The 22,881-nt window shown below is 39.5% G+C and overlaps 1 protein-coding gene across 5 annotated transcripts in view; it reads left to right on the plus strand.

Moving 5' to 3' along the window:
* The first annotated feature begins 698 nt into the window (after nt 1-698).
* Nucleotides 699-22,881, plus strand: part of WDR36 (WD repeat domain 36) — a 40,602-nt gene continuing 18,419 nt past the window's right edge. For 2 of the 5 annotated variants that reach the window (XM_081501511.1, XM_081501512.1), the window contains exons 1-12: nt 699-978; nt 3,236-3,263; nt 6,027-6,127; nt 7,580-7,697; nt 9,462-9,594; nt 11,069-11,123; nt 12,973-13,105; nt 13,383-13,558; nt 13,984-14,104; nt 14,739-14,804; nt 16,714-16,800; nt 17,862-18,007. In XM_081501511.1, the coding sequence (XP_081357637.1) occupies nt 817-978; nt 3,236-3,263; nt 6,027-6,127; nt 7,580-7,697; nt 9,462-9,594; nt 11,069-11,123; nt 12,973-13,105; nt 13,383-13,558; nt 13,984-14,104; nt 14,739-14,804; nt 16,714-16,800; nt 17,862-18,007 (1,326 nt within the window). In that variant the 5' untranslated portion in view covers nt 699-816. Of the gene's footprint in view, nt 1,112-3,235; nt 3,264-4,456; nt 4,545-6,026; nt 6,128-7,579; nt 7,698-9,461; nt 9,595-11,068; nt 11,124-12,972; nt 13,106-13,382; nt 13,559-13,983; nt 14,105-14,738; nt 14,805-16,713; nt 16,801-17,861; nt 18,008-22,881 lie in introns of those variants that run through there. The other 3 variants (XM_081501516.1, XM_081501514.1, XM_081501515.1) reach the window with 3 other exon arrangements.

Here is a 22,881-nt window from a genome sequence, read left to right on the forward strand (position 1 = left end):
AATTTTATACGGAAGCATAAGAGCAGTATTATGATCTCTCACACAGCCATTCCCCAGATTCAACAAGTATCAATCTTTAATATAAACGTATAAAAAAACATGCATGTCATATAAACCCTGCAACTCATCTCCAATTATTTTGAAAGCAAATTCGCAGACATATAATTTCACCCATAAACACGTATCTCCACAAAATAAGGGCGTTTAAAAAAGTGAGTGTCGCTCAGTCGTGTCCGCCTCTTTGCGACCCCACGGACGACACAGTCTCTGGAATTCTCCAGAGCACTGGAGGGGCAGCCGGTCCCTCCGCCAGCGGATCTTCCAGACCCAGAGATCGAACCCGGGTCTCCAGCGCTGCAGGCGGACTCTTCACCAGCCGAGACACCGGGAGGCCCCGGGCCTTTAGAAACGTCCCCCAGCCGCAGTCGGATTAGTCGTGCCCGTCCGGAAAGCCTGGGCTAAGACTTCCGCGTCCCCTTACTCTCCCGGCCGCCGGGCTTCCCACTCGGCCTCGTCCCTTCAGGCCCGCCGGAAAGCGACCGCAGTATCTGCTAGTCGGGGACGGCGGGGAACGCCCTCACCTTGCGCTAGACTGGGGCCGCGGAACCCAAGTGGTGATTCCCCTTCGTGTCCCGCGGGGAGCTACTTTCCAGCTGCACCGAAGACAGCCTCCGCTCGCTCCATTGGCAGCGAGCACCGGAAGCGGTAGGGCGCCGGAAGCGCCGGCCGAGGGCTGTGCCGTGCGAGGAGCGCTGACGGGCCCGGGCGCGCGGTCTCACTGGGACTGGAGGCGCGAGGCAGCTGTCGGCGGCCGCGATGGAGCGAGGCCCGGGCGAACGTACCGCCAGCGCCCTTTTCGCCGGGTTCCGGGCCTTGGGGCTCTTCAGCAGCGACATCCCCCACGCGGTGCGGTTCAGTGCGCTGAAGCGCCGGTTCTACGTGACCACGTGCGTGGGCAAGAGCTTCCACACCTACGACGTGAGTGCCCCGGGGTCGCGCCGCCCTCCGCTCGGGCCGTCCTCCTGCGGCGAGCCCCGGCGGCTGTCCGGCTGGGGGAGGTCCCGGAGAACATCGCAGTTCAGCGGCAGTGTGTTGGCTGAAAATAAATGCGGTGAAAGAAACTGCTCCCCCGCCCCCTTTTAATTAGAAAGACTTGTAAGCCATCTCATTGTGCAATTCCTGACAAGAACCGAGTTAGAGATGCGGGCTAAAATAAAATACACTGGGATAACTGGGGAGGGTGAGATTAGTTACGGTTTAGGCGACTGTCCGCATTTGATAGACTAATTTCCCTAAAATTCCCCGGAGCATCTATTTTCTGCCACCATGACAAAGTTCAGAGGTGCCACATCCTCTAAACCTTGCAGCGTTTTCTTTCCAAGAAGAATGTTCGTTATTTTGTAGCACCCTTACATGGACTGCTGCTGCTGCTAAGTCGCTTCAGTCGTGTCCGACTCTGTGCGACCCCATAGACGGCAGCCCGGCAGGCTAACCCGTCCCTGGGATTCTCCAGGCAAGAACACTGGAGCTATTTCCTTCTCCAATGCGTGAAAGTGAAAAGGGAAAGTGAAGTCGGTCAGTCGTGTCCGACTTTTAGCGACCCCATAGACTGCAGCCTACCAGGCTCCTCTGTCCGTGGGACTAGGAAACTAAATCTCAGAAAAAACTGTTACTTGCCCAAGGCCTTCCTCCTTGTTACTGATGGTTTTTCCTCTAAAATATGTCATCAGTCTTTGAAATAGCCTTTTGTTGCTGTTTCCTTCTTTCTTTTGTCTTCTCCAGATGAAGGTATGCTCTGTGAAAGGTGGGGCCTTACTTGAGAAGGAGGTTAAAACTAGTCAGTGTTAATTAAGCACTTTTCCTGGAAACTGATGTAAAGTTGTACTCTTAGAGAATATAAGCTTTCCTTGAAGTATTGTGAAAATCAGATGGATTGTTAGCAAGAAGAACTGGTTGTTGGTAGCAGGTAGAATTAGTGGAAGAGCAAGTGAGGAACGGAAAGTGAAGGCCATCTCCAAGATGGAGATTGTGTTGGTGAGAGCACCTAACACTTACTGAGCATTTACTGTATGACTGACTCCATTCTGACTGTTCACACAAATTTTACTCACTGAATCCTCACAATAATCCGATAGGTAAAGTTAAGGACCTATTTTAATCCTTAATTTATAGGTGAGGAATTTGAGGCACAGAGCGGTTGAGTAACTTTCTCAAAGTCACATAGCTGCATCAGTAACCATAGGTTGGGGCCCACAAACTCCAGCCTGCAAGCCAATTCTGCCAACATTTTGTTTTTGTATGACCTATGACATTTTTATTTATTTTTCTGGCTGTGTTTATTCTAATATTAGCATAATCTCCAAGTGAAATTTGCATAATAGTAGGATGCAGTACAGTCAGATTTTGAGTGGGATGGAGAAATCCATCGTCTCTCAATTAAGAAACATAGATTATTTAATTCATCTTCAAGGGCACTTTTATTCTTACACTGTCACATTCTTGAATTCCTCCTCATACCCTTCTGTGCTCTATGCTTCTGAGATAGACGGTTTTGACGTTTTTAAATGGCTGGGAAATAATCAAAAGAAGAATAATATTTCACAGCATATGACAGTTTTAAAGATTATAATTATATATCCATAAATCAAATTTATTGGAATACAGTCATGCACATTTTTTTTTTACCATATGTGACTGCTTCTATGATATATTATCAGTTTAGTGATTGCAACAAAGACCACACAGATTGCAAAGCCTTAAAATATTTATTACATGATCCATATACAAAACTATACATGATGCCTACCGTCCCGTCACTGATGAAATAGTAGAAAATAAAAGCTTTCCTGATAATGAGAATGGGCTTCCCTGGTGGCTCAGACTCTAAAAGAATCTGCCTGCAATGCAGGAGACCCGAGTTTGAGCCCTGAGTCAGGAAGATCCCCTGGAGAAGGGCATGGCTACCCACGCCAGTATTCTTGCCTGAAGAATTCCATGGACAGAGGAGCCTGGTGGGCTACAGTCTATGGGGCCTCAGAGTTAAGACACGACTGAGCAACTGAACTGAGCTACTAATCAGCTAATAATGAAAATTAGTATCATCAGTGTCTTTTCAAGGAAGGACCGCATAGCAAATTTATGTACGAGGTTAGAACTTAATCTTTAAGTGCTAGATTATTATAATAATTTTTTTGTTACTAAAAATTTAATCATTTGTTCTCTTTTTTAAAAACAGGTTCAGAAACTTAGTCTGGTTGCAGTAAGTAAGTATAGAGTTTATCCTGAATTTGTGCATGTTTAGTATCTTTTAACATTCTTTTAAAATTTTGACTTAAAGTTAATACTTGTGAAACATATAAAGACTTAGGCATATATTTATGGTAAACATACATAGCTAACAAAAACATCCAGGACAGGATTGTTTGTTACTTTCAGGTGTCATTTCTCTTTGGTCTTCTTTAAACTAATTCATCTCTTTCTTTGTGGTTTACAACATTGATATTTTTAGAGTAGTGTAGGCTAGTCTTTTTTAAAGAATATTCTTCAATTTGACTTTTTCTGATACTTCCTCATGATTAGATTCAGGTTCTGCAGTGTTGTAAGAGTAAGAAAAAATGATGCTGAATTCTCAGTGAACCATATCACGAGGCACATGCTATTGGTTAGTTTTTTTCCTGGCAGTGAAAACTTTGATCATTTGGTTAAGGTGACATTTATCAAGCAGCTCCCTTTGAAGACTTGCCCTTTGTAGCTAATAAATGTAGTAAGTGCATGTGGTAAGAGACATTGAAAGTGAAAGTGAAGTCACTCAGCCGTGTCCGACTCTTTGCAACCCCATGAACTGTAGCCTACCAGGCTCCTCTGTCCATGGGATTTCCCAGGCAAGAGTACTGCAGTGGGATGCCATTGCCTTCTCCAGGGGCTCTTTCTGACCCAGGGATCGAACCCGGGTCTTGTCATTGTAGGCAGACGCTTTACCATCTGAGCCACCAGGGAAGTCCTCAGGATACTTTGAGACCGTATAAATAGGACTTCCCTGGTGGCTCTGACAGTAAAGCGTCTGCCTACAATGACAAGACCGGGTTTGATCCCTGGGTCGGGAAGAGCCCCTGGAGAAGGCAATGGCATCCCACTCCAGTACTCTTGCCTGGGAAATCCCATGGACAGAGGAGCGTGGTAGGCTACAGTCCATGGGGTTGAGAAGAGTCGGACACGGCTGAGCGACTTCACTTTCACTTTCACTTTAAATAGTCTTTACTGTTCAAAGTTTCATGTACTGCTGACTGTCATTTAGTGGTGATTCTCACCTGTATTATTAGTAGGATGATTATCAAATAGTGATTTTCTGATTCTATCATTCCATTGTAAGAAAGAGTTTTCCTTTTTCCCACATTTTGATATTTTTTTTGCAATGGAAGAATTTAATTTATTTATTTTTTTGAAAACTCTTTTATAGAATGAAGAGCTTGCCAGGACTGAGAGATTCTAGTTTCACCATCAAATGTGATCTTTGTACAAAAAACAGAGCTATATGGATTTACAGTGTATGTCTGATTGTTGTGGTCCTTTAATGGACCGGAACTTGGGGGTACAGAGTCAACCGATAAGGGAAGAAGGAAGAAAAGGGGCTGATATTCCCTGCTTTACACAGTATGCCAATATAACTCTAGGACAAAGAGCTAGCACCGTCTACATAGGCTCAGGGCGCCCTCTCGAAGAGGTCTTGAAAGCCCGGGCAAATAAGTAGACACGGTGGACACCTGTGCTCCGTGGAAACAGCCTGAAACGGAGAGAGCGAGAGACAGACAGAGATAGAGAGAGAGCGCACGCGAGAGAATGAGGGAAAGACACAGGGACCAGTGCTCGGTGGAACAAAGGCATTTATTAAAGATATTGTGAGCATATATATACTCTCTTACCAGATAGCCCTTTTAGCAGAGATAGGGATCAAAAGTCTAACAAGTCATCTAGAAAGCTGGAGGTTAGAATTATTCTCTAGAGAGGGGGTTGTAACAGTTACTTTACATATCAGAAAGGAGGAGACTTGTAAATGGCTGCTGTTCACCATATGGAATTTCCATATGAATGAGATACGTCTATTTCTATTATCCCCGCCGGCTTGCCAGCTCTCTGGCACCTGTATTCAGGTGCTGTTAAGGAACATAAAATTCATGCAAGACTGAAAACAGCACACAGGAAGCCTCCTATTAAATGTATCCTGACATCTGATCAATTTAATTTTTTAAAAAGAGTATAGAAGGAAGTAGAAGGGCAATACTAAAGTGAGTGATAAACCTATAAAAATAGTATTTAGAAATGGAATAACAGCGTGAAAGATACTTAAAACAATTCTTTATATTTTAACGGTTCTGACCCCAAAATGGGAAATAAACAGTAAAGGCCCATGTGACCCTGGCGGTGACAGAGGGGTCAGGAAACCCTGTCCTGAAGAGGGGCTGCAGGAACCCTGTCCTGAGGAGGGGCTGCAGGTGATGCATGTTTGCCTTGGGGAAGACTATGGAAACCCATGTAAGGGTCAGTGTGTAGAATATCATATGGAATTTTTTTTTAAGTTACTCTAATCTGTGGAGTTAGAGTTCTCAGTTTTGACCTAGTTTTAAAATACATTGAAGTCGTTAGGAGCTTGATGTTGCTGAAGACATTCACATGGAGATTAGATGACCATCTGCCAGTTTTGTTTATTTATTGAGAATTTTTTCCCCCAAATAACCTCAAAAAGCTTCTCAATTCTTGAGGATTATGTTCTTGTGTCTGCAGATACTGGACATTAATTCTCTTAGGGAAAGTCAAGGTGATAACATATTTTCAATGTCATTGTTATTATTAGAAGTCTAAAATAACACTGAAGTCTAAATTTTATGCTCTGATTCTCATACATAATAAATTAGAAGAAGTGAAAGATGTTATATGCATAATTGAAGTTTGTATTTGTTCCACAATCTTAAATGTCTTTATTTCTAAAAAAATATCTTTACTTCTTTCATTTTATATTTCTTTTTTTCTAGGTAACTCTCTTCCACAGGATATCTGCTGTATGGCAGCTGATGGGAGGTTAGTCTTTGCTGCTTATGGGAATGTATTCTCTGCGTTTGCCCGTAATAAAGAGGTTTGTATCACTGAACTATTTTGTCTTTGCAGTCAGTGATTGATTGTCATGGTAGTGGGAGGGAACTTTAATGTTGCTCTTCTTGATCTGAGACACTCTCGACGTATTTTGTTTTTTAATGTATATTCACTTTGCTGGAGGAAGAGAAAGTTGATTTCGTGAAATTTTCATAATCAATTAAAAGTGATGCTTTAGTTCAGTTTCCTTTGCCTGGGATCCACCTTAGAATCATTTGGGCAGCTAGCTGCTACAGCTTTTTTGTTTCCAACCAGGTCCCATCTCTAGAGTTTTCTACTTTATTTGGTTGGGGTAGGATTCAGTCAAGAGTATTTGAAAATATTTTCCTAAGAGATTCGTATCTGTACCACTGCTTTATGTGGATTGACTTTTTCGTTGTGAACATCACAGCCCATGGCTCATTTTCTAAGAACCAACTGCTTGTTGCCTGCATAGGAAAAGCTACATCCTCTGCTCTCTCTACTAAGGGAGGGTCTTTTCTTGTCTTAATCTACTTGTTGGTTTCTAAGTTTGTCCTGGGATGACTAATTTGAGAGGTGAGCTGGTGGTGCTCGTGGTCCAGAATGGAAGAGAATGTGGCCATGGGGATGGCTAGGGAGCCAGGTGATGAATTACCGTATTTCTCAAAGTCTGACTCAGACTAATGATGTTTGTTCCCAGTGTTTTCCATCATCTCTACCCCTGGCAGAGGAAGGCAACTTAAAGTTCTTTAATGGGAGTTTTTGTTTTGAGAGTCAGTGAAAGTTTTTTTCTTTTTAGAGAGTCAAGGTCCTTTTTTTGTCCAAAATATTGCAATTTGTAGCTTTTCCTGGGAGATAAATGTACAAATTAGGAGTAGAAAGGTATCAGAGACTATGAACTGTAGGCAACTGTTGCATCCTTAGGGCCAGAGGGAGAAGGAGAAGAAATAGTGTTCCTGGAGCCTGGTGAGAATGGCAACCGTGGAGGAAGGGGCTGTAATCAGTGAGGGTGCAGCTGCTGCTGTCAGGGTAGGAATGTCTGTGCGCAGACAGAAAGCCGAAGGGGAGCAGTAGCCTGTATCCCCTCCCTTGTCCTCTGTGGAAGCCGCCTGGTGGTGGCTGTAAGCCTTCTAGAACATCCTGCCTTTCTGAGGGCATGGGGTTGTGCTGGTTGGCTTGGCTGAGGGACCCAGCTCTCTGCATGCCTTCTCCCTAAGCTTGGTTGAGAAGCTGAGCCTCAAAGATCTCATTTCTGTGTTCCTAGCCCATGTTTTCTAATTGGACTCGCTGGGGAGCAGGTTTGAAAATGTGTGATTCCTTGCTATTTGTTGATCTAACCTTGGGTAATCGAAAGTTGGACATTTCTTAGTGTGAGCATCTTTAGGATTAGCATGGGTTTTTTTTGGTTAATATGAATAATATTACATGATGAATGAATAGTAATAGGAAATTCTTTTGAATTTTGACATTGCAGGTAGTACATACCTTTAAGGGTCATAAGGCAGAAATCCATCTTTTGCAACCTTTTGGGGATCACGTTATCTCTGTTGATACTGACAGCGTTCTTATTATTTGGCACATATATTCAGAAGGTAAGAATTAACCAGTTTATTGCTTTATCTTGGAATAGTATGTATGTAGCTAAAATATCTGTAAGGATGACTTTCTATACCAGAAGTTTCACATGTAAGCAGTAAAAAATTTTTAAGAATCTTTAATGTGTAAAAGGAAAAGGATTCTAAGTAAAGAAATTGCTAAGCAGTTTCAGTTAGCTAGTTGAGCTGTTTAAAATCTATTTAATGTGTTTATCTGAACTAGCACTAATACGTTGCATTACAGTTCTCCAAGTTTAGTGAAATGTGATATTTTCTCTGTGGGATGAATTTTGGTGTATGTTTACACCTGAGTAATACTAGGTTTGGATTTTCAACTTTTGTAAGTGAGACTATAATAGTAAACTTGAAGATCCAATCATCTGAAGGAAAATAAACATCCTTTTTCTAAGAATATGAGTCAGTGTCTTTTAATTGTGATTTTCTTAAACAGTGTCACTGAGCTATGTTTATAGGGCCATGTTATCACCAACGTTAGGAATTTATCACCAGAATAACCCCAGCTTTCGTCAGGTAAAAGACTGTGGGGTCTGTCATGAATTAAAGCTTTTAAGTTTTTTGATCTGTGTGCATTTTTAGCGTTTCTTACCTCTTGATTAACTCATTTTTTGAGCTAGTGTGTTTATTTTTAGTAAAAGTCTTAGGGATTGCCCTCTTGTTAGTCATTCCATGTTCTTGTTCAGATTAGCCACTCTTGTTTTTTTTTGCTCAAGTGGAGGGAACAGAATTTCAAAAGTAGTCCCCAAGCAGATGAATATTAAAAGGCCTTTTATAAAGTTAGAGAATCTGCCTCTTAGAGTTCAGCCAGCTTTCTTTTGATACTGATACCCAGCTTTTTGTTACTCTTGCAGTAGCACAGTGTCTTCAGGGAGCCGTTTGTAGTGACCTTAAGTAAGACTGCTAGTTACAAATAGAGGCAACAATCTTTCAAAATATTTAAGTAAAAGATTCTATAATTCTCATCTGTTATCTATGCTCCTTAAACTGGGGTACACATACTCGTGGAGTGTGCAGCAGCCAGATAGAATGAAACTAAAGGTTAAGAGAAGTGTATGTTCTCTGATACTCAAGTTCATTGGGAAATTAAGTGAGAAAGTGTTTTCATCATGGATGAACTGTGAAATAGAAAACAAAATTCACACATAGGAATTTTAAGCATGTGATGTTTCAAAAAATGTTGTGATCTTGCAGTAAAAGACAGCAGGTTATGCCATTTTCCACTCAACAGGGCTGCAAGTTCTGTTCTCCTCTGTTTGAGGGTCTCCTGTGTAAATGTGAGAAGGCCTGTTTTTAGTTTCATTGAGGTTTGCCACTGACTTTTTACATGTTTGAGGAGCTGATCAAGCTCTTTAGATATTTGCTCCTTCCTTCCCATGCACTTCATTCAGAACATTAGATGCCTCTTGATCAAATTATAAAAATACTAAGTCTGGTCCTTTAGTGTCATTTTTTTTGAACTTTTGTTTTCATCCCATAAACTGGTTTGACGTTGAGTAAAATTTTAAGTAGGATTGATATTAGAACTTTTAGAAAATTCTTGACAATGTCAGTAAATTTGCAAGTTGCCCCTCATCACATTTGTTTAATTTCTCAGGGAATGTTTATAAGTTAGTATATGTCTTTGATTTATATTAGTACATAAATCTTTGATATGGTAGATTTTAAGTGCTGAATATATGAGTGTATGAAAAATATTTTAAACTGTTTTATTTTATGTATCATTTATAACCTTTACTTTTGTAGAAGAATACCTGCAACTGTCTTTTGATAAATCAGTATTTAAAATTTCTGCAATTTTGCACCCGAGTACCTACTTGAATAAAATACTTCTTGGAAGTGAGCAAGGAAGCCTCCAGTTATGGAATGTAAAATCCAAGTAAGCACTGTATTTAGAACATAAGTGATTCCTACCTTATCCTCATCTACTACACCCTAAAGCATTCTTAAGTCTCTCAAGTCTCCTTTCCTTTATATATTTTTTGGAGGATTTTCAGTAAATATACCTGTTCCTGGAGTTGTTACTCATGGAATCACATATGCGAAAGCTGGGCTATGGTCCTGAAACATGGTAGGCAGCTTCATAATTGCTCACTGAAAACTGCAGACTGATATCCTTAGTCACTGTAAAGAATTCATGAAACTGTAATGAAGGCTTTAGTGTACAAGATCAGAGAAATAATTGTAGTCGTCACTGAGCAGCTTCTAGTTCTCAATAAACTAAAAGATTAGATGGCAACACAAATTAGTGTTTATTTAGTGCTAGCATTTAGGTATGGTTTTCAGGGTAAAGTATATTCATCTTCAAGCACAAACATGATGAATATCTGTAATATTGTTATTGTTAGTATAGCTAGGGGACTAGATAAATGATGTTGAACACTTCTGCTGGTTATTTGTACATTTGTCCGGAGCAAAGAGTAGCAGCTCAATTTTCTTTGAATAATCATTAAAAGAGCAAACAGAAATATTTGACCATCCAAATTTTCCTTTCCAAAGCCCTTACAAATTCGAAAGGGAGAAGAGATTTTCAGAGGTTTAATGTTTATCCTAGTTATCAGTTTTAAATCAGTGTTTCTGTTCAACTTAACAAATATCATTAACTACCTATTCTGTAATAGACTGGGAAATAATGATGGACATATTCTCTCCCCCAAGGTTATCTCTTCAGGTTTTGTGTGAGAGTGACCTACTCTGTGCCTAAAGAATTTAATTTATGAATAAATATTTTATTGTCATTATAACAATCTCACGTATCTCTGCTCTATAAACTATCATTCATGGCTTGATTCTGAAATTCAGAGCATCATCACTGTTGTCATATAACAGTCATGTAACATACAAGTAGTATTGTAATTATAACATATTCCTTTTTTGTGTAAGGTTTCTGGTTTCACATTATGGTAAAAAATGAGATCTGCCTGTATTCTAAGATTTTATTTTAAATTGTTTAAATATTTTAATATTTACACAATTTTAAATTGTGTCTGTCACATAAAATAGTTTTTACTCATGTATTTTTTTTTCTTTCTCTTTTTAATTTCTCCAAGAGGCTGCATAGTATCGTAGTTCTTAGCAGCTTAGGATCTGAGTCTCTCTGGGCCCTGTCAATATTAGCCGTGTAATCTTAGCTTAATTTTTTCATGTAATTAAGTTTCTTAGTTTCTTAATCTGAAAAATGGTGCTATCTACCTCATAGCATTATTTTGAGTATTAAGTAGATTAATATACCTACTTAGAACAATGTGGGGCAGAGTAAGAACTTAATAGTTACTATATCATTTTTTAATATGTAGTTAATTTTGTTTTTCTCCCCCCAAAAAAATAGCTTTCAACTATTTTTCCTTTTGTAGTAAACTTCTATATACATTTGCGGGATGGAAAGTTGGAGTGACAGCGCTTCAGCAGGTTAGTATATTTCTGTTAAGTTAGAGAAGAAATGAAGCCAATAGTAGGATCTTTCACTTTCAGGGGCCACCACATTTGTGGACCTGGTGCTGCTGCTGCTGCTGTCGCGTCAGTCGTGTCCGACTTTGTGCCACCCCACAGACGGCAGCCCACCAGGCTCCCCCATCCCTGAGATTCTCCAGGCAAGAACACTGGAGTGGGTTGCCATTTCCTTCTCCAGTGCATGAAAGTGAAAAGTGAAAGTTAAGTCGCTCAGTCGTGTCCGACTCTTAGCGACCCCATGGACTGCAGCCTGCCAGGCTCCTCTGTCCATGGGATTTTCCAGGCAAGAGTACTGGAGTGGGGTGCCATTGCCTTCTCCATTTGTGGACCTAAAGACAAAATAATGTCTAGTCTAGTTTTTTATAAATATTACCCTAAAAAACAGTGTTTTGGAAATAGAATTGAAAACAATGCCTTTGTCTATAAATATTTGTGGAAACCTTTTTGCCTGGAATTAATCTCTTAATTCTGTGGTTGGTGTGAATCCATGTTTACCGATCATTTTGCAAGCGTGTAGAGTCCAGTGCCTTGGTCAGAGTGGAGATGAGGTTTTTCAAGGAAGCAAGAGAGCTTGTAGGTCATACAGAGAACTTTGTCAGTGTGTTGAGATTTGTAGCTTAAGCAAATCGGTCAATTCATTTCAGTTCAGTCGCTTAGTCATGTCTGACTCTTCGTGACCCCATGGACCACAGCACGCCAGGCCTCCCTGTCCATCACCAACTCCCGGGGTTTACTCAAACTCATCTCCATTGAGTCAGTGATGCCATCCAACCATCTCATCCTCTGTCGTCCCCTTCTCCTCCCGCCTTCAATCGGTGCCCAGTATTAATTGTTCATTAGATGCTGGACTCTTCCAGAAATAACTGCTTTTTGTCTTTATGAGTTTGTAGAACTATATGATTGAATGACTTGCTGCAGAGAACCTTACACATTGGACACATATACAGGCCATGTACCTTGTCTTTCTAGATATCCATTGCTTATACCTGCTTGGTTTATACACATTCCTCATTCTCTCACTTCCATCAACCTTGCTCTGCTTTTACCTACCCAGAAGATCCCAAAGGTGATGATTAGGTTCTCTGAGGGCCAGCCATCGTATTTCTTTTAGTATCCCCAGCTTCTACACAGGGTCTCATGCATAGTAGTTACTTGATGGCTAATTAATTACATGTTTAGCCTGATGCCATTTTGTATGGTATTGGACATTGATCTTCTGTTCTTAAACAGAGAAACGTACTCTAGAGTCTGTATGTAATACTACTGTGTAAAATGAAGATTAAAATCATAGACTGTTAGAGCTGGAACAGACTAATTGTAAAACCTATTTGCCTTTTAACATGGGTTATAGGTTTTTCTTGTATTCTTTGGTTAAACCATTCTTCACTTCCTTTGTAGTTGGCCTTTTATGTTGCCATGCATATGGCAAGCCTTTATATATTTTCTAAGAGTTGTCTCTTCTTTTTGTTTCCATTCAGGCAATAATGACCTGTAGTGGTTTCACACATCAGCTCCTTCTGTGTTATGGCTGTTTTCTTAGCAAGTTAACTATGTCTGTGGGTGGGGAAGTGACGATGACTATCAGACTGAAGCTGGGCAGTAATTTGGAAAAATCATTCCTAAATACTTCCATGCCAGGTATCAATCAAAGTATGCCAGAATGACAGTATTCATTGTTTTTGCCATCTCCAGAAAGATATTCCATTATTAATACTTATTTTGGTAACACATAAATAATGATGTGATCATCAGTATTATTAAAGTGCTTTGATTAAGGAAATAAAAACTTGAGTGCTTTAATTTTCAGGCACCAGCTGTGGATGTTGTGGCTGTTGGTCTTAGGTCGGGTCAGGTTATCATTCATAACATTAAATTTGATGAAACGTTAATGAAGTTTCGTCAAGACTGGGGACCTATTACTTCGATTTCATTTCGCACAGGTAACTCTCAACTTGTTTATGGATGAAAATTAAGAACACTTCAGATGTATTACTTTGAAGCTCATAGAAATTTTCTTGATATTTGCTTATAATTTGATCTAATAGAAGTGAATGAAATACTGGAATATAAAGAGCCAAAGGAATATTGGTAGATTATTGGTATATAGTCTTCTATTTTAAATTTATATTTATGGATTAAAAGAGTGGAGAGAAGAATTATTAAGTTTAATTGTTTTATGGTGCATGTTTTTCTTACTGTATCCTATTTTAACAATAGATGGTCACCCAGTAATGGCAGCTGGAAGCCCATGTGGCCATATTGGACTCTGGGATCTAGAAGACAAGAAGTTAATCAGTCAAATGAGAAATGCACATTCTACAGCAATTGCCGGACTGACATTTCTCCACAGAGAGCCACTTCTTGTCACGAATGGTGCTGACAATGCTCTCAGGGTACTGTGATTGTTACTACTTTACTGGGCACATGTATCCTACCCTTTGGGTTATTACAAGCCTGCTTTGATGTATCAGCCTGAAACCTAGAGGGTGAAAGGCATATGGGCCGAGACACTGACACGGAGGAGGTAACAGGCAGCAGGTGGCCTGACTCGCACGGAGAGAGTCGTGCAGTGCCCCGTTGCCCAGTCGCGTCCGACTCTCTGTGACCCGATGAACTGTCACTCGCCGTGGGGTTTTCCAGGCAGGATTGTTGGAGTTGGAGAGAGTTAGACAGCTTATCTTCTCCCTAGCCTGCACTCCAGGGTCAGAGATCTGCAGGCATCACCCAGTGCCACCAGATTGATGTAGAAGGTGGTTTGACTGCTTGCAGATCACATGACACATTGTGGAAAAGCCTTCCTTTTTTCATTTCTTGGCAGATATGGATATTTGACGGTCCCGCAGGTGAAGGCCGGCTTTTGAGATTCAGAATGGGACACAGTGCTCCTCTTACCAAAATCAGATACTATGGACACAACGGGCAGCAGATTCTCAGTGCGAGTGAGTGCTTTGCGTTCTTCGCTTAATTCAGCGAGGCATGAGAGCAGTGTGCTTTGACATTTATTAGGTTTGGTATTTACATGTTTTGAGATTGAGATGTCCCTTTGAATGACTTGAAAATCTGGGTAAAATGTGATTGTTTTTGAATACTTCAGGAAACACTAACTGATAGTACTTTTATTTGGAATTTCATTCTATTTAGTAATTGTTGGAGTCAGAATGTACAAATTCCAGAAATGTGGCCCTTGACTATTCACTTTGAATGACTTGAAAATCTGGGTAATATGAGGTGATTGTTTTTGAATACTTCAGGAAACACTAACTGATAGTATTTTTATTTGGAATTTCATTCTATTTAGTAATTGTTGGAGTCAGAATGTACAAATTCCAGAAATGTGGCCCTTGCTTATTCAGATAATCTGCTGGCAATTACCAGCACCTCATTTTATCCTTTGTTTTTACTAAATGGCATTCCATGGGCAGTTGAATATTATAAATGAGGTAGTTACAATCAGCTTCGTTTTAAAGTGCTGCCAACTAACTTCAAGCTTTTTATAGAATCTAATTTTAGAAGCTTCATGATTCATATGGTCCATTGTTCTGATGAAGCTTGATTTTCTGTGTGTACCAACAGGTCAGGATGGAACGCTTCAGTCATTTTCCACGGTACATGAAAAATTTAACAAGAGCTTGGGACATGGTAGGTCTTTTGCAAATGGAAAAAAAGCTACTGGTCATAAAAAAATCGTCTCAAGAGTCTGGGAGATGACCTGAGGAGGTTTCATTAATAAATTTACTCTTTCTTAGGATAAAATAAAATTCCCTTATATGAAAGAGCAGTAATAAGATTTGTAAGTCAGTATTGCTGTAGAAGTGGTTGAGGTGCTACTGTAAGATTGAAGAGTTAGGTATCTTAGGTGGTAAAGAAGATAATGCTACCACCCAAAAGACATTGATAATTCAACTGGAGCCATCTGTTCCGTTCAGTTCAGTCATTGAGTTGTGTCCAACTCTTTGCGACCCCGTGGACTACAGCACGCCAGGCCTCTCTGTCCATCACCAACTCCTGGAGTTTACCCAAACTCATGTCCATGGAGTCGGTGATGCCATCCAACCGTCTCATCCTCTGTCGTCCCCTTCTCCTGTCCTTGGTCTTTCCCAGCATCAGGGTCTTTTCCAGTGAGTCATTTCGTCACATCAGGTGACCAAAGTATTGGAGTTTCAGCGTCAACATCAGTCCTACCAGTGAACACCCAGGACTGATCTCCTTTAGGATGGACTGGTTGGATCTCCTTGCAGTCCAAGGGACTCTCAAAAGTCTTCTCCAACACCACAGTTCAGAAGCATCAGTTCTTCTGCGCTCAGCTTTCCTTATAGTCCAACTCTCACATACATACATGACTACTGGAAAAACCACAGCCTTGACTAGACAGACCTTTGTTGGCAAAGTAATGTCTCTGCTTTTTAATATGCTACCTAGGTTGGTCATACCTTTCCTTCCAAGGAGCAAGCGTCTTTTAATTTCATGGCTGCAGTCACCATCTGCAGTGATTTTGGAGCCCCCAAAAATAAAGTCTGCCACTGTTTCCACTGTTTCCCCATCTATTTGCCATGAAGTAATGGGACTGGATGCCATGATCTTAGTTTCCTGAATGTTGAGCTTTAAGCCAACTTTTTCACTCTCCTCTTTGACTTTCATCAAGAGGCTCTTTAGTTCCTCTTCACTTTCTGCCATAAGGGTGGTGTCATCTGTGGAATGCAGAATTTAAAGATGGAAGGGAGCTTACAGAAAGCATCAAAGTAAGAAGAGTCCCATCTTTCTGCCAAAAGGGATTTTTTAATTCTCTATTCATGCCCACGGGTTTTATCATTTGAAAGATTTTATTAAACAAAAATATTCAGGCTTATTTATAATTAAACTTCTTTGTAAGTTAATATGACTTCCCTGGTGGCTCAGACAGTAAAGCGTCTGCCTACAATGCGGGAGACCTGGGTTCAATCCCTCGGTCGGGAAGATCTCCTGGAGAAGGAAATGGCAACCCACTCCAGTATTCTTGCCTGGAAAATCCCATGGACAGTGGAACCTGATAGGCTACAGTTCATGGGGTCATAAGTTAATATCCTGGCTATTCATACACGTGTATACTTCCAGATGAATTTCAGAATCAATTTGAAATCAACATCCATAATTATAATTCTTAGAATCAAATTGGAGAGATTTGATATCTTTAAGAATTATCTAGAAATATACATCCCCAGTCAAGGTGTCTTTAACGTTCCTTAATGAAAGTTTTTAGTTTCTTTCTTATTAGCCCTGAATATTTAAGATTACTCAATGGTATTTTATATATTTTAATATAATTTGCTAATTTTTTTTGCTAATATTGTAAATGCAGTCTGTTCATTTATATTCTAACTGCAATTTTTAATACCACTAAGATAGTGGTTATAATATCATCTTTATTTTGCACCTCACTTAAATGGGAATATCTTGAATTTTACATGTAAAGTTCAACGAATTTACGTATAAAGTTCGACGAATAGCTTTTCTTTTATATACATCTTTCATTAAGAATTCATAGCTATATTCCCCTCTCACCTAACCCCAGGATTAATAAATAAAAAGAGAGTCAAACGTAAAGGACTTCAAAATACCATGTCAGTGAGACTTCCACCCGTCACGGAGTTTGCCGCTGGTAAGAAGCCTCATGCTGCGTTTTGAGTTCTCCTCTGTCCGTTATTTCCTTCTGTGTATTTCTTTATTTTCTCTATTTTAGTAAATGTTTTTACAAATATTAAATAAGCATCTGGAGTGTCACTCGAATATATTTATTTCTTCCATTTTAATAAATGTTTTAGCAAACAAAAGTAAGAATCCAGGATGCATCCCAAATGCATGCAAGTCTTGTGTGAAGACTGAAAATGATTTATTTATAATTGGAACTTGTTATCTATTAATTCTAGGCTTTGTTCTCTCTATACAATAATAAACAATATTTGCTATTTTATTTTGTAACTCCTCTAATTTATTCTATTATAAGCCTGATAAGAAAGTCACTAATGTAAAAAGGTGAGAACTGATAATATAGAGCTTTGGCTAACTTAATTAAGATGTAAACACACTGAGGTCTTAGTGAACTGTGTCATCTGAGCAGTGCATCATTCCAAGAAATAATTTTAAGAAAAATGTAGATAGATTGTAAGATTGTTGGGTGAAAACTGTCACAGAAATAATTGTTTATGCACCATTTCCATTTATAACAACCTGAGTAATAATTTTTTTTTTTTTTTTTTTTTTACTTGACGACCTCTTTGGGTTTAGTCTTCTCTCCTTAGCCTGGCTTTTAGGACTGTTGGTGATGTGGCCCAGTGGCTTTGCCCTCCTCCCACCCCTCAGGAAAAGACTGCATTTACTTGTTGTGCTTCATTTTGTTCGAGTTACGCTTGGGCCCGTGTGCGTGTCTCAGTCCCTCTCCTCTCCACAGCCCCCACTCCATTAATTTCTACCTGCTTTACTTCTTTCAAGGAGCCATTTATTACTTGCCCCAGATCTCTTAGTAAACTCCTCCTGAATGCTCTTAAAAGACACTTAATCTTACTGTAATTTCTTCTAATCAGAATCTCTTGTTCAGTTGAAAACTCATTGTTAGCAGGAATTACCTGTTGACCATACTGTATCTTAGTACTGAATTCTAACATAGCATATTAAATGCTTATTAAACAGGTGAATGAATGAGTGATTTTAATTCTGTTTTAGAGGAAGCTCGTGAAAGTGACTGGGACGGCATCATTGCCTGCCACCAGGGTAAGCTGTCGTGCTCCACCTGGAACTACCAGAGGTCCACCATCGGCGCTCACTTTCTCAGGCCAGGAGGGCTGAGGACAGATGACACAACCGCGACAGTGAGTGACGTGTTCATGAGAGCGTTGCCTTCTGTGCAACTGTCCTGTGGGCATCTTTAGACTAAGTTTTATTTCTGGTAATATTCGTTGAAAGAACAAAGAACATAGTTTAACATTTTGAAATTATTCCCTAATAGTGTTAAAGTTTTCCAGCTTGGAGAGAAGCTGGAAATTATATATATAGATTTTATATATATATGTATATATATAAATTTATTATAGATTTATAATTTTATTAAAATCTTTAAGGGCTTATTTTATTTTATTTTTATTTTTTTATATTTTATTTTAAAATAAATTTATTTTATTTAAAACTTATTTATTTTAAAATTTTAAAATCTTAAAATGTTTAAGGTTTTAACTTATTATAGATTTAAGTTAAGCTTTGCTAGACTACATGTAGTATATTGGTTATTTAAATTTTCTGTTTAATATAGGATTACTCAGAATACCCTTTGAGGGGAATTTCAGCATTTATCAATATACTTTCTTACCTGAATTATGTTGAGTATACAGTACTATATTCAATGAATGTGAATCTAAAGGTTTCTTCCTTCCTGATCTCTTTCAGTGTAGGAGTAAGATTCAGCTAAATCTTTAGTGAGTTAAAGCTGTAGAAGTTATTTAAATTCTTTATTTCTTATATTTGTCTGATTGAGTATTGTCTAAGCCTTTTTTAAATACGGTTTTCTAAATGCCAGTGTTAACTTATAACTTCTTACTCTGTTAACATTTTCTTTTCTTTTCTTTTGATAATAATGTAAGTCCTCTATTGAGTTCAGGTTTTAAGGTATACAGAAATGATGTCAAATTTGGTTTGCAGAATTGTTGCCTCTGCTTTTTCAAAATAAGTTTTACTGATATAAAATTTACTTACCATGAAATTTACTCATTTAAAATGTATACTTTAGTGGATTTTAGTGTATTCATAGAAGTTTGCTGTTATCACCAAAATCTAATCAGTCTGATTTTAGAACATTCTTATCCCTAAATCCATGGGGTCTCGAAGAGTCGGACACGACTGAATGACTTCACTTTTCCCTTTCATGCACTGGAGAAGGAAATGGCAACCCACTCCGGTGTTCTTGCCTGGAGAATCCCAGGGATGGGGGAGTCTGGTGGGCTGCCATCTGTGGGGTCGCAGAGTCAGGCACAATTGAAGCGACTCAGCAGCAGCAGCAGAGCATCCCTAAAAAAGAAACCCTAACCCACTTAACAATAATCCTCATTCTCTCACTTCCCCCCATCTCCCCAACCCAGGCAACCTCAATGCCTATTGTGGGCATTTCACATGGACAGAATCATATAATATATGGCCTCCGTAGCTGGCTTCTTTCACTTCGCATGTTTTAAAGTTCATCCATGTTGTAGGATGGATCAGTACTTTATTCCTTTTATGAATAATATTTTATTTTGTAGATAAAACCCTATTTTGTTTAGCCGTTGATAGTTGATAGACATTTGTATTGTTTCTAGTTTGGGGTGTTATAAACAATGCTCCTGCACAAGCTTCTGTGTGGACATATGTTTTTGTTGTCTCTGTGTTTATACCTTGTTAGATCACTTAACATAATGTAACTCTGTTGAGTGTTTTTGAGGAACTGACAACCTGTTTTCCAAAGTGGCTGCACAATTTTATATTCCCACCAGTCATGTATAAGAGTTCCAGTTGTCTGTGTGTCCTAGGCAACACTTGTGCTTGTCTGTTCCTTTTGATTATTGCTGTCCTTGTTGTTCAGTCACTTAAGTTGTGTCCAACTCTTTGCGACCCCGTGAACTGCAGCACGCCAGACTTCTCCTGTTCATCACCAACTCCCGGAGTTTACTCAAACTCATATCCATCGCATCGGTGATGCCATCCAACCATCTCATCCTCTGTCGTCCCCTTCTCCTGCCTTCCATCTTTCCCAGCGTCAGGGTCTTTTCCAATGAGTTGGCTCTTCACATCCGGTGGCAAAAGTTGTTGGAGCTTCAGTTTTAGCATCAGTCCTTCCAATGAATATTCAGGACTGATCTCCTTTAGCATGAACTAATTGGATCTCCTTGCAGTCCAAGGGACTCTCAAGAGTCTTCTCCAACACCACAGTTCAAAAGCATCAATTCTTCATTGCTCAACCTTTTTTATGGTCCAACTCTCACATCCATACATGACTACTTGATAACCATAGTTTTGACTATACAGACCTTTGTTGGCAAAGTGATGTCTCTGCTTTTTAATATGCTGTCTAGGTTGTTCATAGCTTTTCTTCCAAGGAGCAAGCATCTTTTAATTTCATGGCCGCAGTTACCATCTGCAGTGATTTTGGAGTTGTCCTAGTAGGTATAAAGTAGTTTATCACTGTGGCTTCTGTTTCATATTTTCCCAATGATTTAACAGTGTTGAGCGTCTTCATATGCATTGAGTCGGTGATGCCATCCAACTGTCTCATCCTCTGTCACCCTCTTCTCCTCCTGCCCTCAGTCTTTCCCAGCATCAGGGTCTTTTCTCTCACAGTGGCTTACTGGCCACTTCTATGTCTTTGGAGAAATGTCTGTTCATATTACTTGCCCACTGTCTGATGGAGTTATTTATTTTTTACTCTTGAATTGTAATAGCTCCTTATATATTCTACAGGTCCCTTCTCAGATACATGATTTGCAAATAGTTCCTGTTCTGTGGGCTGATGGTCAGTGGGTAGAGAATCCACTTGCAGTGCAGAGGAGATGCAGGTTCGATCCCTGTGTCGGAAAGATCCCCTGGAGAAGGAAATGGCAACCCACTCCAGTGTTCTTGCCTGGAAAATCCCATGGACGGGGGACCCTGACGGGCTACAATCCAAAGGGTCGGACATGACTGAGCTACTAAGCACACACATTCTGTGGGTTCTCATTTCCTTTTCTTGTTGGTGTCATTTCAGCGTAAAGGCATTTTAATTTTGAAATCCAGCCATTTTTGTGGTTTTTTGAAAAACATTGCCTAACCCAAGGCCATGAAGATTTACTCTTGTAATTTCTTCTGAGAGTTTCATAATTTTAGCTCTTAAATTTAGATCTGTAACCCTTCTAAGGTTAATTTTTGTATATGATATCATGTCAGGGTCTAAGTTCATTCTTTTGCATTTGGATGTCTAGTTATGTCAGTGTTATTTGCCCAAAATACTACTATTTCCCCATTGAATGGTTATGAATGTGAGGGCTTTTTTCTGATCACACAGTTCTCTTTGATTGCTCTGTTGAGTGAGTCTGTCTTTTATGCCAGTATGACACTGTCTTGAGTATGGTCACTCTGTAGTAAAGTGTTTTAAAATCAGGATGATTGAATCTTCCAAGTTTGTTCTTCTTCAAGATTGTTTTGGTTCTTCTGGTCTATTGCATTTCAGTATGATCAGCTTGTCAGTTTTTGCAAAGAAGGCAGCTGGGATTTTGATAGAGATCTTATTGATTACACACCTCAATTTGAGGAGTATTACCATCTTAATATTACTTCTGATCCATAAACATGAGATGGCTTTCCATTTAATTAGATTTTAAATTTCTGTTACCAGTGATTTATAGTTGTCAGTATTTAAGTCTCATACTTTTTTGGTTAAATTTTTCCTAGTATTTTATTCTTTTCAATACTATTGTAAATAGATTTCTTAATTTTATTTTGGATTGTTTTTTGCTAGTGTATGGAAATATAATTGATTTGACCGTATTTTGTACGGGTTTTTTTTTGTCAGTGTGTATACTCTGTTTTCTCTAGTACAAAACTCCTCTCTTAAATTTCTATTTCTAAACCATAGAAATTCTATCTTAAACTACTCAAGTTTATCTGAACAGTTGAGTAGCTATTATAATAATAGTAGTGTAAATAACAATTACAGCTAACATTTTTCGTGTGCTTACTTTGTTCTAGGCTCTCTGCCTGGCACATGCTATTTTATATTATTCTCACAACAGTCCTATGATATGGAATATTGTGAGCCTCTTTTTATAGACAGTAAAACTGAGGCTGAGGCTTAATATAATGAGTAATATGCCTAAGATTAGTAAAACTAGTACTGAATGGAAAATTGGGCTTTGAACCTCAGACCACTCCTTCTAGAACCTGTATGTTTAACTCTTAGCCTATAGTGATCACGCATAGAATGTCGTGTGTGTGTGTGTACACACAGTAGATACACCCAGACACAAACACAATGGTACCTAGCTGGTGCTGCGTCATTTGTCAGGCAGAGTAGGCTGTCTGAAGCGAAGGCGGTAACCAGTATGCAATAAACCAGTGTTTACTAGAGAGGCAATGCACAGAGTACAGTTTGTCACTCACAGGTAACCCTCTCACCGTATTCATTTTTCCTTTGTTGTGCTGTCTTAAAAAAATAGGTTAGAAGCCATCCTGTTAACAACAATAAAGCCTATTAAAATAAACTCAGGTTCCAAAAAGTATAGCAGTCCCCCCATCCATGGTCTCAGTTACCTGCATTCAACTTCAATCTGAAAATACTGAGTAGAAAATTCCCGAATTACACAGTTGATAAATTTTAATTGTGTGCCATCTGAGGAGCACTGTCCCCTGTCTGGTGCCATCATTTTATCTAACGTGTCCATGCCATATACACTGCTTGCCCATTGGTATAGGAGAAAGCATGTGCATATAGGACTGGGTGCTATCCCCCATGAAGGGCATCCACTGAGGGTCTTGTAACGTTTTCTCTGTGGATACGGGGGACTGAGGTATAGTAGTGCCTTCAGGACCGTCATTATTTACAGGCTGTGGCTGAATGGTAAAGAATCTACCTGCCTAATGCAAGAGATGTGAATTCGATCCCTGGGTCAAGAAGATCCCCTGGAGAAGGAAATGGCAACCCATCCCAGTGTTGTTGCCTGGAGAATCCCACGGACTGAGGAGCCTG

Source organism: Giraffa tippelskirchi, chromosome 6 (assembly GCF_054371585.1).
Source record: "Giraffa tippelskirchi isolate mGirTip1 chromosome 6, T2T-mGirTip1v1.2.pri, whole genome shotgun sequence".
Lineage (NCBI taxonomy): Eukaryota > Metazoa > Chordata > Mammalia > Artiodactyla > Giraffidae > Giraffa > Giraffa tippelskirchi.